Source organism: Rhinoderma darwinii, chromosome 2 (genome assembly GCF_050947455.1).
Source record: "Rhinoderma darwinii isolate aRhiDar2 chromosome 2, aRhiDar2.hap1, whole genome shotgun sequence".
In the NCBI taxonomy this organism is placed as follows: domain Eukaryota; kingdom Metazoa; phylum Chordata; class Amphibia; order Anura; family Rhinodermatidae; genus Rhinoderma; species Rhinoderma darwinii.
Genome location: NC_134688.1, coordinates 167,373,309 through 167,393,140, shown reverse-complemented (window position 1 = coordinate 167,393,140; position 19,832 = coordinate 167,373,309). Strand labels below are relative to the sequence as shown.

Below are 19,832 nucleotides of genomic sequence, written 5' to 3'. Positions count from 1 at the left end.
ACGCGAGAGGATTCTATTGTTACTATTTCGGCTATACTACACTGTCTATAATTTTAAAAAAGATGAATTGTGGGTATTGTAGTCCAGCAGAGCGCAGAATTTGCTCTTTATTTAAAACGCTAGACTACAATTCCCAGAAGCCACGTCCACATCGATAATCACGTGTGTTGAATTTATCCAATGAGAGTTCGAGGTACAGGAAGTGTCAATAATAACATCTGCTCCTGTACTGTAAGTTCGTGTGTTGTCAGTGTGCGTTACAATTAGTGAATGAAGGTGCGTGGAGCGCAGCCTGTACTGGTGACGGACACTGGAGGTAACGGTGTACGCTGTATGTGTGAGCCGATGGGACTCATCATGTTACTTATGTCTATGATCAGGTGTTGTTTCACCTTTATTATCCTGCTGCTCTTTGTATCACTGTTCAGTGCTTTGTCTTGTATTCTTTTCATATAAAGGTGCCTATGTATATACTGTAGCAGGACCACAGACTATGTAGACTCCATAACCACCATTTCATTGTATTAAAAAAGCATGATCAGCACAATTCTCAATTCATGGCAGTTCTTGGGGCCCTTTGAAACTGCGTTTTAGCCCTCCACATGTACCTCTCGGAAAGCTCCCAACATACACGTTAAACGTATCCATAGGGCTTGGTTATACTGATGGAGATTAATTGACTATTCTTTTGGCCTCATCAGCTGGAATATATCAAGTATACCGTGTTTTTTTATGGATAGAATAGCGCAGTCGACGATGCTATTCTATCCAGAGGCAACCAGCAACAAAGAAAGTATACATTTAATGGATGCAATAATAGCCTATAGGTGACCGATGCCACTGGCCTCCATTAAACGTATATATGTCGGAAAGCTCCAGTGATGTAACTGCCCATATATGTGTGCAGGAGTATCACTGGAGTTTCCCGGTGCAGCAGAGGCCGTCCTGCCCGCACGGTATTTCTGGGATCCAAGAGGGGACAGGTTGGGTGTGTGCAGAAAGGGGACTCCATGACGCACTGTCTCTCCCTCCGAGCAGCATCAGTCTCTTTCCATGCTGCTGCTGTAATTTGTCTCCCAGTGTCCCCCCTCCACGCCGACCCCCTCTCTGGGTATTGAAGATGCCAGACCCAAGCTTAGCGATGCTGTCCCTTCAGGGGGTGGCCAAGATCGATCATGCGGAATACATACGCAACTACGTGCCATCGGGGTGCTGTGGGCGATCTTCACCATTGTCAACATTATATGCTTCAACCAGCCGTACTGGATAGGGGACGGCGTGGACACCTCCCAGGCCAGCTATTAATGGAGCTCATTAATGCAGTGTGAATAGGGCCTTATATACATGCGTTTATATATGAAGAAACAGCACAACAATGAGTCATTGCACTGTCACTTTGTTGTTGTGGTGGTGTTGTGTGTTAACAGAACGTTTGTGTCTTACTGTGGTTCAACTTATCACGATTGGTGGAATTACCTTTGTCGGATCAGCTTGCTAGACCACGCTAAATACATTTGATTGGCAGTCTGCCAGGGATGACCATGATCATCTCCACACTACTTCCAGGAAAGAAAAAGACCATTGATGTTAGGCCCTGCCCTAGTGAGGACCTTGACAGTTCCCCATATCACGTTTCTTGGACTTCTTTTAGTATGACATATTTGGGTTAATTTCAGACACCGATAAATTTGCAGGTTTTGAGTGTAGTTATGTTTTAATATAGAAGAGGTGTAAAGTTCACAGATAAATAGTGACATTGAGTGCCCAGAAGAGTACATACGATGTCCAGATAATGTCACACAGTGCACATATACTTCGATTCATATAGTGTCTGCACTATAAAGTAATAATATAACTAGTGCCATATACGACCCCCATTACGGCCATACAGTGCGCAATAGTACTATTGAATCCTGTCTTCAGTACGTGCTGTTCAGATGCACAAGCCTCTTCTGGTCTCCGGTGGGCTTGTCTTGTTGCAGGAGACATAATTCACGTACTAATTTCTATGGAATATTGCTGTGAAACACAACACTTTTTAACGTATTGCTTTATTTGTAGGTAAATCTGTAAGCACGTCACATATAATGTCAGCATGGGAGTTCAAGGACTTTGGAAGCTTCTTGAATGTTCTGGAAGACCTATAAATCCAGAGACTCTGGAAGGGAAAATCCTTGCTGTTGGTATCCTTGTAACATAGTGACATGTGGAGCCTTTCTTTACTACATCCTACAACATGGTAGGATTATAGGTTGGACTTGATGGACTCGTCTTTTTTAACCTTATCAACTATCAGAAAAACGAAATAGATACATGAGTCCCTCCAATATTTTCACAGACCATATTACTAACTGTTATTATGTTTTCCAAATGTTGTATTGTTTTTAAGGTACATTTTAGTATTTATTCATTTGAATATTATGAGCAGGAAGAATACATCAGAAACCTAATATAGTAGGGTGAAAAGTATGTTACAGCAGTTAAAGGGGTTTTCTAGTTAGAAGAAATTGATGGCCCATCCTCAGGACTGGCCATCAATATGTGGTGAGTGGGGGTCCAGCTTTCGGAAACCCCTGATGATCAGCTGTTTTAAAAGGGACCTGGCTGCTTTCTCTTCATTCTCAGCACTGCTTGTACTGTCAATCACCGACACTCCTGTAGCCACGGTTCACAGTATTAGGGTATGTTCACACAAGGTCATTACGTCCGTAATGGATGGACGTATTTCGGCCGCAAGTACCGGACCGAACACAGTGCAGGGAGCCGGGCTCCTAGCATGATAGTTATGTACGACGCTAGGAATCCCTGCCTCTCCGTGGGACTACTGTCCCGTACTGAAAACATGATTACAGTACGTGACAGTTGTCCTGCAGCGAGGCAGGGACTTCTAGCGTCGTACATAACTATGATGCTAGGAGCCCGGCTCCCTGCAGTGTGTTCGGTCCGGTACTTGCGGCCCTAATACGTCCGTCGATTACGGACGTAGTGACCTCGTGTGAACATACCCTCACAGCCATTTCCCATTCCAAACCGCTTCAAAATAGCTAATCGGCGGGGGTGCCGGAAGTCGGACCCCCACTGATCAGATGTTGATGGCCTATTCTGAGGATAGGTTATCAATTTCCTCTAACTGGAAAACCCTTATAACATGTCATACACTTTATGAAAAGTCAGTGGGGGAGATTTATTAAGACTGCAAAGAAAAGTTCATACATTCCCCCAGTTACTTTAGTTATTAAACAAACCATGCTAGTGTGTCAAAATGATTGAATATGCTCTTCAAAGGGGCTAATGCATAGGAAGGAGAGAAAAAGAAAAATCACTTGGTCTGAGTAGTAGCAAAAATAAATACTTTGAAGGGAAACTATGTAACTATCCATTTTGGGTCCTTTAAGTTTTCATAATAAATCTTTTGTGAGAGTAATATACTTGTTAGGCCCCATGCACACGACCGTAGTTTTTATCTGTAATTACAGATGAAATTGCGGACCAATTCATTTCTATTGGCCATTGACACCTTTCCGTATTTTTACAGATGTTTGTCCGTGCTGTAGAAATGATTCACAGAATATAGAACATGTCGGCACGGACTCGCTCATAGAAGTCTACGAGCTCTACTGCAATTGCGGACGGCTTCGGATGTGTATCGTAGACGTCCGTAATTTGCGGAAGCGTTGCAATGCGACAGCAGGGGTTTCACCATGTAGACCTTTTCAAGGGGTTGACACATATTGGTGACATCATTTATAGCCTCCTTGTTTTGTTTGTTTTTTGCGTATCCGTAAATATGGATGAATTACGGACCTTATTTGTGGACAGCGTGCCAGACATAACTTTCTAAAATCCAAAAACGGGTCCGGCTGATCTGCTTTTTGGCCAGATGCTATTCACAGCTATGTATATACAGTGTGTAATAAGAATTGCAACTGTTCTAAGCTCAATAACTTATGTTTTCTCTGCTAATGTTTTATGTGGACTATATGCAATCGAAGTTACAAAAGGTGTAGTATTTTCATTAACCATTTCTTAAGATATCAGCATTTGGTTAAATCAAGCAGTAAAAGGAGCAAGAGATCGGCATGGGAATGCTGTTCAAAATGCCCATCTGCTCACTTTATTCCATCGGCTTTGTAAGCTGCTGTTCTTCAGGATACGTCCCATATTTGTGTTCGATGGCGAAGCACCCCTTCTAAAGAAACAGACTCTTGTAAGTATATTTGGGTTTTTCGTAGGTACTACAAGAGAACAAAATATAATTTTTTTTAATTTTGTTTAAATCTAGGCAAAACGAAGACAGAAGAAAGATACAGCAGCTAGCGAGGCCAAGAAAACAAATGAGAAGTTGCTGAAAACCTTCTTGAAAAGACAAGCTATTAAAGCGGCCTTGTCTGGGAACAAACAGAGGTACATACGTAACAGTCCTGATAGGTCTATTTTTTTTTTTCGTTTACTGACGTGGGTACAAGTAAATGATTGTTTCACGTTTTTTAAAGCAATGAAGAATATCCAAGCCTCTCACATATACAGAGAAAGGAAGAGGAAGATATTTATGCCTTACCCCCCTTGGAGGAGAATGAGAGAAATAGGTAAATAGTAATAAATCCATGTAATGTTTCCTATTCTTTATCTGCTGCTTCATAAAGCATGTATGTTTCACACACACAGAGTCTCCTTTTTACATAGTGACATAGGGTGAAAAAAGACACAGGTCCATCAACTTCAACCTTTCTCAATCAATTTCACGACATTCATCGAAAGATTCATTATAACACTCAATGCCATTTGTCAGTAAATAAACATCTAGCCTTTTTTTTATATTCAATATTCTTTATTGGTATTTGTACAAGTGTATAACAAAGTCATGTACAATAATAATGCAGGTTTATCTAGCCTTTTTTAAATGCTGACATAGTATCTGCCATCACTACCTCTTGGGGTAGGGCATTCCATAGTTTGACTACTCTAACTGTAAAGAACCCTTTCCTATATTGATGTCTGAAACATCTTTCTTCCACATGCAATGGATATCGCCTGGTCCTTTGTAAAAAGAACAGATCATGTGCTAGTTCTTTGTATTGACCACACATATATTTCTATGTGTTAATAAGATCACCACTAAGGCGGCTTTTTCCAAGCTGAACAAGCCCAATTTCTCTAGCCTTTCATGGTAAGGGACACATCCCATTCTATTTGATAATCTAGTCGCCCGCCTTTGAACCCTCTCCAGTTCTCCTATATCCTTTTTACAGTGTGGAGCCCAAAACTGAATTCCATGTTTAAGATGTGGCCTTACAAGGGATTTATAGAGGTGTAATATTACATCTGAATCACAGGTTTTTAATCTCACTTTTTATAAACTCTAATATCCTGTTTTCTTTTGCAGCTTAAAATATTTTCTTCAAATCTTAAAGGGTTTCCGTTTTAACAATAATGATTGATGGCATATAGCTAGGATATGCCACCAGTATAAGATCTCTGTGGGTCCAACCATTGGGGTTCTCACTGATCATGAGAACAAAGGGGCATTGCCCTAGGTGGAGATCCAAAGTTTCTTTGACTTTTAACAGACACGCTGCCACCTTTGTCTGATCTGGGTTTGGTATTGTAGCCCAGTCCCATTTACTTGAAGGGGACTTAGCTGAAATACCAGACATACTGCAAATATGAAGGTGGTGGTGTGTCTGGGTTCATACACTACATCTCCCCAAACAAGAAGAGTCCTGATATGGAATCCTAAAAAAATGGAGGTAAAAACTTTCATATCTATACCTCCCAAATACATTAGACACAAAATACAAACCTGCTGTATCTGGAGATACCCAGATACATTCTATTATGTACAGATGGATCATGTTTGCCGTTCTATGAGGTTTATGTATTTTTTTTTTCCCGCGAAAGGGAAATTTGCAATCAACTACACACGAATTGGTGCGGTTTTGCCACTGCGGGTTTCCTGCATATTCATGGTCGGATTTGTTGTGGATTTGGGACCCGCACCTATATCAAGTGCGGGGGTCACCCAAGAACCATTTTGCCTGGTTCGGCAGCCGCATATTCCACGCAGGGATTCCCATACTATTTTGTAGGAGTTATGGAAACAGACGAGTAGCGCTTGCTCAACTATTTCCTTAACTCTTATTGAACAGAATGGAGAGAGCCTGGCGCATATGCAGCGCCCTCTCCACCAGTCCCCACCTGGAATCTGCTTCCAGCTGCCGATACACTAAGCAAGATGGGGGTCGGATGAGCCCTGTTTTCGATATAGGTGCAGGTCTCAGAGCAGGGACCCACTTCTATCAGACATTTATGGCATATCCTGTGGATATGCCATAAATGTCTAAGGTGGTAAAACCCCTTTAATTTCCATACCTTTCGTCAGCAACCTGTACCAAAGCACATAAATGTCTCTTCTTGGTAAGGCCGGGTCCACAAACAGTAAAAATGTGCCGCAAATCAGAATTGCCGCTTTGTGTGGACCCGGCCTAATCCATTAATTGTAAACGCTTGTCATTTTTTCTCAGTTTTTGGGTCTGTAGTGCCACACTATGCAGATTTATTTCTGTCAAGGTGGGAGAAGAATCCCATATACTGTGTGTCCATTTTTTTTCAGCACGTTTATATTTTAGACCAGATTCAATAACTAAACCTTTGTTCTCTGCTTTATTACTATTGAAAAATTATATTTAATGCATACTGTTTATTTGTTTTAAAAAATGCTTTGATTTTAGCTCAGAAGAAGAAGAAGAAAAGGAGTGGGAAGAACGAATGAATCACAAACAGCTACTTCAGGTAGTCATTTTTATTTTTAACTTTTTGATGCTGTACTTTTTAGTAGTGTTTTTAGTTTGAATGACTAAAGCCAAAAGCAGGGTTTGAAGAGGTTAACAACTAGGACCCAAATCAATTCCTTTATAAGCGTATTCCAACAGATTCTCCGTTTTCAACATGTACAGAACACAGGTATCTGTATTTTACAGACAACTTTAGGAGAGCAATTTTCTTACATTACCCACTGATGTTCACTTCTATAACCAGTTTGTTTTTTTATATACATATATAGGAAGAAATCTTGGCTAATCCTAATTCAGTGGATATAGACTCAGAAGACTTTAGTAGCCTCCCTCCTGAGGTAAAACATGAAATACTGACTGACATGAAGGAGTTTGCAAAACGTAGAAGGACATTATATGAAGCTATGCCAGAGGTATGGACATGAATCTTTTATTAACAATGTAAGCTCAACCATAAAAAGCAAGGTTATGTTTATAAACTGCAGAAAGATGGTATATGGCCTCCGTCGCAGATCGTGCAGGGATTACCGAAGACAGTAGTGCAACCGGCGGTGTGCGTTGTGCAACGGACCGTTGGTTCCATTATTCCCTTCTCTGACGGAGCAGAACAATGGAATGGCACAACGGAGGTGTGAACCCAGCCTCAGAGATTGTTGTGCTGAAGTAAATACATGCAATTCGTTCATCAATAGTATTCGTACAACTACTTGTTTAGTATAGATGTAGACATTAAAAGATGGAAAGAACCGAAAAAAAATCCTGTCTATTCTAATAGATCGTTGAGAGTTTTCCTTGACATCAGTTTGTAGGAATTTTTGAAAATGCTGTAGAAAAATATCAACTTTCTGTAGCTAATCTCATGAAAAGGAAAACGTATAAAGTAAGCTATGTTTTTCAAAACTATTCTCCAGCGCTACCAGACTATCCTCCAGCACTACCAGACTATCCTCCAGCACTACCAGACTATCCTCCAGCACTACCAGACTATCCTCCAGCACTACCAGACTATCCTCCAGCACTACCAGACTATCCTCCAGCACTACCAGACTATCCTCCAGCACTACCAGACTATCCTCCAGCACTACCAGCCTAAACTCCAGCACTACCAGCCTAAACTCCAGCACTACCAGCCTATCCTCCAGCACTACCAGACTATCCTCCAGCACTACCAGCCTAAACTCCAGCACTACCAGCCTAAACTCCAGCACTACCAGCCTAAACTCCAGCGCTACCAGACTATCCTCCAGCGCTACCAGACTATCCTCCAGCGCTACCAGACTATCCTCCAGCGCTACCAGACTATCCTCCAGCGCTACCAGACTATCCTCCAGCGCTACCAGACTATCCTCCAGCGCTACCAGACTATCCTCCAGCGCTACCAGACTATCCTCCAGCGCTACCAGACTATCCTCCAGCGCTACCAGACTATCCTCCAGCGCTACCAGACTATCCTCCAGCGCTACCAGACTATCCTCCAGCGCTACCAGACTATCCTCCAGCGCTACCAGACTATCCTCCAGCGCTACCAGACTATCCTCCAGCGCTACCAGACTATCCTCCAGCGCTACCAGACTATCCTCCAGCGCTACCAGACTATCCTCCAGCACTACCAGACTATCCTCCAGCACTACCAGACTATCCTCCAGCACTACCAGACTATCCTCCAGCACTACCAGACTATCCTCCAGCACTACCAGACTATCCTCCAGCACTACCAGACTATCTCACAGATCTAGGGCTTTGTATACAATGCAGTTTTGGTGGCCTTTGAGCCAAAACCAGAGGTCAAACTTTGAAGAAAATTGTTAGGCCTTATTCACATAGCTTAGTTTGGTGCCGTTTTTAGATCAACTTTCTGGTTAAAAAAGGCCTAATGGGTAGATGTTTTAAATGTATATTGTTTTTTATTATCAGTCATATTTTCTTTCAACATAGTAATTTATTATGCAGTCAATCTGGAATCACGGGCGCACCTTTTATCCTTCACAGAGGTGACATTAATGCCTTTACATTTTAGGACTCCAATGATTTCTCCCAATATCAGCTGAAGGGACTGCTGAAAAAAAATGACTTGAACAGGTGCCTTAATAATGTACGGAAAGAGATGAACCAGCAGTACACTGGGGAGGTCCGTGCGCAGTTTGAGACAGAAGGAGGATTTATGAAAGAGGTTGAAACCCGCCGTCTGGTCTCAGAGGACACTTCTCATTATATTCTAATTAAAGGTATGAGTACACATGGCAGCAAATACTTGATATGAACAGTGCCAGCTGTACAACATCATATGGTAGGAGGTAACGTTTTCTGCATTGCTGCACAACCCTGATTTATTGTATATACAGACTCAGACCTTATGTTTATCCAAATTCTAGGATTATTTTAAGATTTGAAATTAAAAAAATATTTTTAGTAAGATCTTTTTATCAGCACTGCTTTTGGATAAAAACAACTCGGTAACTTTTTTATTTTTTGTATAACTTGATGTTTGTAACAACAATTGCATAGAAATGTATGTTTGACGTTACTATTTTTTTTTTTTTAGGAATCCAGTCAAAGGCAGAAGATAAGAAAGATGATGTACCTGAACAAGTCATGCCCTCAAGTTCTGGTTATATGCCAAAAACCTACCTTGATATGAAGCTGGATTCTGCTTATAAATCTAAGAAATCAAAGGATAATGTTCCAGAAGAAGCGCCACCCTCCCCGAGAACACTTTTTGCTATACAGGAAGCAATGATTGAGAGCAACTCTGATGAGGAACCCCATCAAAGTGGAATAACGCAAAGCTGTGAGATATCGTCTGTGTCTGTTGGCGCGGTAGATGGTAGTGTCTCACCCAGGACCTTACAAGCCATTCAGAAGGCTCTCGCTGAAGATGAAATAGGATTGAGCAGGAAAAGGCCTGCGGAGATAATTGATGGAAATGACGAGTTAAAGATGGAGCAACCCAAAGCCAAGGTTGTGATTATTAGTAGCTCAGATGAGGAAGATCAAGCCTTGGTTATTGAGAGTGAGGAAAAAACTGTCCCAGTTACATTTAAAGCAAGCACGGAGTTAGTGAGTTTTACCTTCGGTCATACAAGTGGCAATGATAAATCAATAACTAGTAGTTTAGTCCCTATTACAAAGCAGGATGAGCTACCTCACATATTAGATCTAACCAAAGAAGGCAAAACGGATATAAAAGGACAGGCGGTAAAGAGAACTCTTTTCCATTCCCGTGATACACCTGTTGAGTCATCTCTGAAAAATATTTCCAGCTGTTTTAACATTCCAGCTTCTATAAAGCCGTCGATTAAGAGTAGACATCAAGATATATCCAATAATATGGTTACTCCAATTTCCTCTGAATGGAAGAACTCTGAATTAAAGTCATGCAAAAAACCTGACGCTGAGCTTACTCCCAGCAAAAAAGTAACTGCCCATCAGTCTTTACCACCGGAGTCTTCAATTCCTGCGTCAGGAATCGTACAAAATAGTCCTGTGTTGCCGGTACCTGAGGAGGCTAAGGGCAAGACAGTCCCGATGCCGCCACAGCAGAAGACCACGGACGAAGATGCGTCTTGTAACCAAGAAAAATGTTCTAATGTTCCAGACATAAGATATATCCCTATGACTCCAGAAAGCATACCCATAATTGATGAAGAATCCGACAGAGATAAAGAAATGGATTCAGACTCTGATGGTACGTGTCTTTTATATGATGTATGTTTTGATTTACTTCTTGATAGTGGTTACATACAGTATGTTAAAAGGGTTTGGGCTTTACCATAAATGCTTCTAACTTGCCCTAACATAGGTAATATCATGTCATAACTGGAAGAGGAAGGGGAGGTCGTGTAAATGGTGCAAGCATCGTCATTGCAGTCGCGGTCATGTGACCGATTTGTCCATATGGGAGCTACGGGCAAAGCAGTCGCATAACCGCTAATGGTTACATATGACTCTTCCTCTTATCTTTCACACACGTGTTCACCCTGACTTCCAGATAAAGGAGCAAAGAGGACGTTATTAGTAAGTGACATTACTTGTTATGTTAGGTTAAATTAGCTGCATTTATGGAAAGTGGCCAACTCTTTTAAAGGAGGACCTATCGATTCTGAGAAAAAAAACACAAAAAGGGACATCCAATAAAATAAGAATTTTTTTTCTATACACATCATTAGCAGAACAGAGGATTTCCCCAGTGTTACAAGACAGAGGTTTTAATATCATTTCAGCAAAATGAGGTTTAAATCTCCTGACATTCTCTTCTCTGAGATGTACCAACTGTGGGAGGGAGGAGCTGATTCGATACAGCATCTGAAAGGTAAAGTAGGGCCTTGTGCTCAGATCTGGCCAGGATTAGGGGTAAGATAATTAATTTGCCTGTTTCACCGTTTTGTCGATTTGCTAAACCATAGAATACAATGGTAAAATCAATTCCCCTATTTTTCTCATAAATTCTCCAATAGTGAATCTCAAACATAGTGAATTCATTGCCCAATGCATCGTAAAGGGTGTCAAATCCATGAAATGCAAATTGGGCGAAAGACTGTCCCAGGAGCCTGATCTTTACTCCATAGAGAATATTGTTATTTTCTCACTCGTCTCATGAGATTTCCCTGTGTGTTTTACAACCCAGCTAGAGAAAGATGCAGCTGCTTGTAAAGGGTTAATCTTCTAGAGAATACAGCTGCTTGTATGGTGTTTATCTGGCTCTCTACCTACACACAGAGCCAGTAACAGCCACACACTGAGAAGAAAGCTGTGACCAGCTTTACCTCTGCTGCTGCTTCTTCTATCCTCCTCCTCAATACACAGGAATCAATCGTACATTACTGCACACTGTCTCCCCCACATATAGTGGGCTCTTCCAGCTCAGAAGAAGGAAGTCTCATAGAGCAGTAAAAATCTCCTGAGACTTAGAGGCCTCATTCAAACGTCTGCAATCCGGACACATTTTAGCATCCGTATTATGGTCGAAAGTGCCAGCCTGACCCTGGGTCTTTTAAACCGAAGTAACAGCAATATAGGGCAGCCGTCCCAGCACTTAAAGGACTGGAGCTTTTATCACTAAATGATACATTTTCCTAATTTTATATATATTTGAGAGGTTTTATATTTTGGTCTGCTATTACTTCATGAGGTTTCACAGGAAGCGATAGGTCCTCTTTAATCTCTCAATCAGTAATTAGTTAAAGGGAACCTGTCATATTGAACATGTTATATCTGTGGGCAGCATGTTATAGAAGTACTTGGAAGTCTTGGTCGTGCTCTTCCAACCACTATCGGACATTTCTAGCCATGTGACATGTCGCATTGTCTTGCTCGAAGATTCCATCTGCCCAAGGGGGGACAAACCGTATGTATTGGTGGATGTGATCTGCAACGATTGATTCATACCCAAATTGGTTCAGAGTGCCTTCCACATGGATGAGCGGTCCAGGAGAATGACGTGAAAACATTCCCCAGACCATAACGCTGTCGCCACCGGCTTGTGTTCTTCCAGCAATGGTTGCAGTGTGTATGTTCTCTGATGTTTCTCGCCTGTCATGCCAACATCTATCCGTTCCATGAAGCAGAAAACGTGACTCATCAGAAAAAGGCAACCCTTTGCCAATCATTGGTGGACCAATTCTGATATTGATGTGCGAATTGAAGCTTTTTTTTTTTTCAATGCACCTTTGTTATGATAGGAGCAGTGACCATCCGTCTGCTTCGCAGCCCCATACATAGTTAGTACGGTTGGAAAAAAACAGTAGGGTTCGCTGAACTGTTGTTTTAGACACACGTCTGGTAGCCCCCAGATTTATTTTCACGGTGGGCTGCTCCACTGTAGCATGTCGTTCGGCCCTCGCACACCTTCTTAGCCGATGTTCACCTCTCACATCAATGGCACGTGGTGCTCCGCAGTTTCCACGTCGATTATTCCCAATGGTGCCATTTGTCCACTCACAATACACTTTTGCCACAACAGCACGCAAACAGTTCACAAACTGCGCTGATTGAGAAATATTGCCACCCTTGGCCCGAAAGCCAATAATCATCCCTTTTGGCAACTCTGATAAATTTCCCCTTTTACCCATGGAAACAACGAGTGATGTGTGTTCAGACAGCCTATAGCACACCTTATATACCCACCAAGCCAGCCCACGACACATCACTTCCTTCATGGGCTTCGCGCTGCCGACGTCCCGAGTAGGAGGTGGTCATAATAATGTGACTCTACTGCGTGTATGTGTGTGTGTGTGTGTGTGTGTGTGTGTGTATATATATATATATATCTGCCCACCTCCTTCTGTCTGATAACATGCTGGCTGCAGATAGAACAGCATGTTTAACATGACAGGTTCCCTTTGAAGGTGTAAAGTGTTGAGTTCTGAGATGCCTTTATACATTTATATTTTTATATCTGCTTTATACTTTTTACCTTAAGATGTCCTACTTTTTCATAGCTAGTTTCATTGAAGTTGAAAGTGCTTTAGAGGAAAATTCACAGCAAGTACAAACAACTGAAGCTCCCAAGGATACAATGCCAAGGCAAGATGTTGATTTCACTGAGGTAGCCTCCACCTCCACTACATCGTTAGAAAACGCCTTCAAAGAAGATGAGCAGGCAGATGTCCAGAATGCAGCACTACAGCAAAATGAGGAATCGGGAGATGGGGAAGACAAACCCAATGAATGGCAAGACATCAGTGTGGTAATGATATTGACTCATTTGATCATGTCATTGATTATAGGCGAGGGGTAATGCCTCATTCACACTTCCATCATTGTTTTCACGGCCGTTTCTCACAGATCCGTGTGTCCGTTATGGTATCCATGTGGTTTTCGTGTGTACTCCGTGTCCATTCCGTGTATCTGTTTCCAACGGACATTGTGCATCCATTTGGCTTCCGTTCTTACGTTAAAAAAACGGAAGGTATTGAACTTCATTTGAACTTGTCACATGTCCCAGTCTGTAAACTTTGGCATGCCCTGCCATTGTTAGGGCAACGGATCCGTCTAAAACGGACGGCACACGGAAGCCTTCACTGACAGAAGTAGGACATGCTCTACTTTTGTCAGAACGGAACAACGGATCCGTGAAAATAACGGAAGTGTGCATGGGCCCATTGAAATGAATGGGTCAGGGTGCGACCAGTGAAAAAAACGGATAGCACCCTGAAGGAAAAAAACTGACGTGGGCATGAGGCCTTACACTGAAGTAAGCATTGACTGACATATTTCACCTAAGCCTGTCATTGATGCACTCTGTAGTTTACTGGGAAAGAACAAAATTGTCATCTTTATATAAAATCAGAATTCCTATAACATTTTAATATTACAGTCCTGAGTTAAGTTTTATTTCCAAACATAGCCTAGAGACCAATGGCAAACGAGGTTGGTATATAAACCTATAACCATATATTGTTATAGGGTTCATGTCTATACAATTTTAGCGTAAACTGTAGTCCTAATATTTGAGGCAGAGTACAGTTATAAAGTGGTTGATCTGCTGTATAATGGACTTTTTTAGTGCGCCTTTATTCCCCACCAGATAAATAGTATGCTTTAAAAATGTTTCATTTTCATGCAGGAAGAACTTGAGTCATTGGAGAACAATCTATTTGTTCAGCAAACCTCACTCCAGGCACAGAGGCAGCAGCAGGAGCGTGTTGCGGCATCTGTTACAGGACAGATGTACATAGAAAGCCAGGTCAGTACTTTCAGTGATTACCCAATACTCCTCCTTATTTTATAGTATAACTGACAGGTTTGTAGCTATTTCATGTGATTGCATATATATATATCGGAAAAAGTGTTTGGGAAGCAGCACTCCATTAAAGGGATGTTTAATCGCCAAACCATCAGACAGCACGGCAACGTTTCACTCTCTCAGTGAGAGCTTTTTGCTTGATAAATATCCTTTTACCTGAGTGCTGCTTCCCAACTACCTTTTTCGCTTATACTAGATGGGGAAAAGGTCGTTCCCTTGAAGTCCTGCACCAGCCGTGAGGTTTATTTGGCTACAGTCCAGCTCCACATTATTTGTAGTTTTTTGTTATATATATAAAAAAATGGCTTGACAAAGATCCCATTAAGCAGGATCGAAGCGTTGCCTGCCTGTGGGTGATTAAACACATCACCTTTTTCATCCACTACTTTGGAGTTCTGTCTCGTTTTCATCCACCTGCCACGACCTTATAGAGGGCACCTTGTCGTGGCAGATGGGCTCACACAGTTTGATCAAAATGTGCGCTAAGAACCTCACTATAAGTAGATTCAGCAGTAATGCATATTTATTTATATTTAGGCACATGTGTGTGTGTATATATATATATATATATATATATATATATATTATATATACATACATACATATAACTCCAGGCCGTTTTTTCAAAAAGCCAAACTTTGAAAAGTCTGAGCTCTCTGCTACAGACCAGATATTCCCTGGAGACATATGACAGTATTCTAGGGGAAACATATCTTCCATCAATGACTTCAACTGTTACTGTCTCACAAAATAAAAATGTGTTCATGTATATGTGTATATATATGTATATATATATATATATATATATATATTACACTCACTATGTGCCCATGGTATTCACTATGCAATCATAAACACACATTTGAAGAACAAGAAATACCAAGGAGTTAGCAGAAAATTACTTTGTACATCTAGAATTATTTGTGGTCTCTTTTTACTCTCTAGGAGCTTCTGCGTCTGTTTGGTATTCCTTACATCATAGCCCCTATGGAGGCGGAAGCTCAATGTGCCATTTTAGACCTGACTGACCAAACCTCAGGCACTATCACAGATGACAGTGATATTTGGCTTTTTGGGGCACGGCATGTCTACAAGAATTTTTTCTCTCAGAATAAATATGTGGAATATTACCAGTTCTGTGATATTCAGAATCAACTGGGTAAGTAAATTAAAAGCCTTTAGCTAGAAAAATAGATTCCACCTTCCAAAATATTTTTTTTTTGCAATCTTAGGTATAACTAATGGCAATCTTATTTTTAGGCAGACTATTAGTGATCTTTATACACAGATATGCAGGTAAGGCCTCATGCACATGACAATATTTTTTCCTACCCGTAAATACTGGTGTAAATACGGGTCCGGTGTCACACGTATTCGACCCGTTTTGCACCAGTATTTACGGACCCGTGCCCGTAAATACGGTTCCGGTGTCACCAGTATTCCACCCGTATTTACGGGCGCGTTTTCTGTGCAAAATTGCACTGCACTAATCGGCAGCCCCTTCTCTCTATCAGTGCAGGATAGAGAGAAGGGGCAGCCCTTTCCGAGGTAAAAGTAAAAGAAATTCATACTTACCCGGCCGTTGTCTTGGTGACGCGTCCCTCTCTTGACATCCAGCCCGACATCCCTGGATGACGCGGCAGTCCATGTGACCGCTGCAGCCTGTGATTGGCCTGTGATTGGCTGCAGCAGTCACATGGGCTGAAACGTCATCCAGGGGTGTCGGGCCGGATGTCGAGAGGGACGCGTCACCAAGGCAACGGCCGGGAGACCGGACTGGAGGTAGCAGGAAGTTCTCGGTAAGTATGAACGTCTTTTTTTTTTTTTTTACAGGTTGCTCTATATTCTGTTACTGCCGATCAGTTAACTCTTTCAGCACCCTGGACAGTGACTATTTACTGACGTCGCCTAGCAACGCTGCCATAATGACGGGTGCACACACGTAGCCACCCGTCATTATGGGAGCTCCATAGACTTCTATGGACTGTCCGTGCCGTTATTACGGCCTGAAATAGGACATATTCTATCTTTTTCAACGGCATGGGCACCTTCCCGTAAGAAAACGGGAAGGCACCCGTCGCCAATAGAAGTCTATGAGCCCGTTATTACGGGTTGTATTTACGATCCGTAATAACGGGAGTTTTTACGGTCGTGTGCATGAGGCCTAATGTGCTGCAATTGGTTTACTCATCCAACATGTCTACAAAATTCTCAATTGGAATGACAGATGACAGCGCTATTGTTCTCTTGATAGGCCTAGATAAAGATGGCCTAGACAGAGAAGGGCAATGACAAGTAGAAAAAGTATAAAATCATCAACGCAGTGTCAATGGGACACAAATCTAGGCAGTTATCCTAAAATTTTGTACATTTGATAAATTTAGTAGTGAGGTGCTTAGTTCTATATATGTCTCTGGAAAAGCTTGGTGACCACTAATTGATGTACAATCTCAATATAGTTACTATATGGGGTTGTCCCTCAGCTTTCCTAGAGTTCTGAACAGCAAGTCTACATAGTTATGCAGTAACACACCCCCCCCCCCCCCTTGTCTTGTATTATTGGGTTCATTACATGTTTAGGACTAGAGAAAAGCTGGGTGACTAATACAAGGGGACTGACCTGGCAGTTTTAATGGTTGTCCCTCAACTTTCTCAGAAAATAATTCAACTAAGAAATGACTGAATACAATTTTTACCTGCTACACAGAAGAAGACAGACCCCCCCTGCCCCCGTTTACAGAACCCAGTAAACTGTTTCTTTACAGCATGTTTTCAAATCCCATCCTATTTGCTGCTACTGTATTCCGCTGTAGATTTTACGTACAGTATTCTTATATTTTAAAATAAAACAATAAATACTGAGTAGGCATGTGCAGGATTCAAATCAGCTGTCAGGATGCAGATATTTTCGCCTTGTTCACACAGTGCAGATTTGATGCAGATTTTGCTTGCATCTTGGTTTTTTTAAGACAAAACCAGGAGAGAAGACCCTTTAATGCCTTCTTTTTATATATTTCTGCTGTTTTTAGGTTCCGTTCCTGGTTTTGGCTTAACAAATACATAAAATATCTTGCAATAAATTTGCAGTGTGAACACGGCCTTACAATATTAAGGAGTCTCCTCAGCTATACTTCCATGCTACTGCAGAGGCTTTGTTCCTTCCCTGACAAGCAGGGAAGAAAGCTATTTCTATTGGCTGCTCTGCAGTGAACAAAGGATCACTATGCAGAGAAGAGGTGGCCGTGCACCTTGCTACAAAATTGGAACACCAGATGGCGCCATACTATGTTAGTAAATATCATAACACTTTACTGGATCGTTTGTTTAAATGGCAAACATTGTTCATTTTTTATTAATATGACGGGCTGGATTCACACGAGCGTGTTCAGTCCGTTATATACGGTCCGCAGGTCGACTGCATTTCCCGGACCGAACACAGTGCAGGGAGCCGGGCTCCTAGCATCATCGTTATCTATGACACTAGGAGTCCCTGCCTCTCTGCAGAACTACTGTCGCATACTGAAAACATGTTTTTAGTATGGGACAGTTTTCCCGCAGCGAGGCAGCGACTCCTGGCGTCATAGATAACGATAAGAGCCCAGCTCCCTGCAGTGTGCTCAGTCCGGGAAATACTTCCGAAATACAGACCGCATATCCAGGGCTGAACACGCTCATGTGAATCCGGCCTTAATGGTAGGACAACCCCGTTAAGAATGTGATGCCCAAATTAATATATTATGCCAAAGCTCAAAGACCTAACATTTGTACCCAATGTGTGCTACGATATTTGGTGCTTTAAAGTGGATCTTTTAGATATTCATCATGTCCTATCTGAGGGCAGCAAAAAGTAGTGACAGACACTGATGTTAGCGGTCTGTCACTTAGTCAGTAATGTGCTGTAGTATGGGAGATTATGGGTACCGTATATGGCGGCGTATAAGACGACTGGGCGTATAAGACGACCCCCAACTTTTACCCTTAAAATATAGAGTTTAAGATATACTCACCATTTCGTGCAGGAGCGCTTCACTATGGCCATCGGCGGCAGGACCCAGGACTCTCTGTCTCTTTGAACTCGCGCATGCGCAGATAGGCTGCTTCATCGCGCGAGATCTGAGAGGCAGGGAATGAGAGGAAAGGGCGGGCCAGAGGATCTTACAGAGATGTTCCCTGGCGGCTAATACCGGCTTCCCTCAGATCCGTGGCGGATTCCGTGCATCCCGGGAGCCTGTGTACCGGACTGCAGGCTCACAAGGTAACACACAACCTGTGTGTAGACAATATGTAGACTAGGGATGTCACGATACCAGAATTTGGACTTCGATACCGATACTTCGTTTAGTATTGCGATTTCGATACCAATTTCGATACCTTTGCCAACAGTAATAAAAAAAAAAATCTTCCGTTTTCTGATGTGAGGCGCGACGTGTGATGAATTTTGAACGCGCCTCACATTAATAGTAATTAATCCCATCATGTTTCTCAGTTATATTGGGTTAATGTGCGAGGTACATGATGGGGTTAATTACTATTAATGTGCGGAACATGGAGGGTAAATTCATCGCACCTCGCGCCTCACATTAATAAGTGAATGAAAGCCGTGTTTATTTCATTTTTTTACAGCGCACACATCATAAATGATGCAAAAACATTGTTGTCCGCGCCATTACTGAATGTGTGTATTTTATGTATTGAGACTTATTTTAATGTTTATTGTAAAAAAGGTGAAGGTGTATTTTTTTTAAAATTTAACAATACTTTGTTTTTACTTTATTTTTAAACTTTAATGTACTGACATATATCAGATATGTGCCAGTACATCAGCCTGTGGACAGATAGCACACAGACATATATCAGATATATGTCAGTACATCAGCCTGTGGACAGATAGCACACAGACATATATCAGATATGTGCCAGTACATCAGCCTGTGGACGGATAGCACACAGACATATATCAGATATGTGCCAGTACATCAGCCTGTGGACGGATAGTACACAGGCAGTTGTTAGGACATACTTGGGTATGTCCTAACAACATGAAATATGGTAAGACAGCCCTGGGGTCCGTCAATAGACCCTGGGCTGTCTGCCCATATATGGTATGGCCCTCGATCGCGTCACAGGAATTCCCTGTGACGCGATCCAGGGGCATCCCCCCTTCTCACTTTCCCCTGAATGCTGCAGCCAGCTGTGATCGCAGCATTCAGGAGAATAGCGGCGGAGATGAGCGGTTTCTCTGATCTCCGCCGTTATAGAGCGGGGCTGCGGCTGTGTAATACAGCCATTGCCCGCTC

At 42.0% G+C, this 19,832-nt stretch overlaps 1 protein-coding gene across 3 annotated transcripts in view; it reads left to right on the top strand.

Annotated features, from left to right (window-relative positions):
* The first annotated feature begins 198 nt into the window (after positions 1–198).
* Positions 199–19,832, top strand: part of ERCC5 (ERCC excision repair 5, endonuclease) — a 47,104-nt gene continuing 27,470 nt past the window's right edge. The window contains exons 1-12 of one of the 3 annotated variants that reach the window (XM_075852461.1): positions 199–316; positions 2,062–2,183; positions 4,032–4,207; positions 4,283–4,404; positions 4,494–4,586; positions 6,729–6,789; positions 7,061–7,204; positions 8,809–9,016; positions 9,334–10,476; positions 13,229–13,476; positions 14,356–14,475; positions 15,481–15,694. In XM_075852461.1, coding sequence (XP_075708576.1) covers positions 2,096–2,183; positions 4,032–4,207; positions 4,283–4,404; positions 4,494–4,586; positions 6,729–6,789; positions 7,061–7,204; positions 8,809–9,016; positions 9,334–10,476; positions 13,229–13,476; positions 14,356–14,475; positions 15,481–15,694 — 2,617 coding nt within the window. In that variant the 5' untranslated portion in view covers positions 199–316; positions 2,062–2,095. Of the gene's footprint in view, positions 381–2,061; positions 2,184–4,031; positions 4,208–4,282; positions 4,405–4,493; positions 4,587–6,728; positions 6,790–7,060; positions 7,205–8,808; positions 9,017–9,333; positions 10,477–13,228; positions 13,477–14,355; positions 14,476–15,480; positions 15,695–19,832 lie in introns of all 3 variants that reach the window. The other 2 variants (XM_075852462.1, XM_075852463.1) reach the window with 2 other exon arrangements.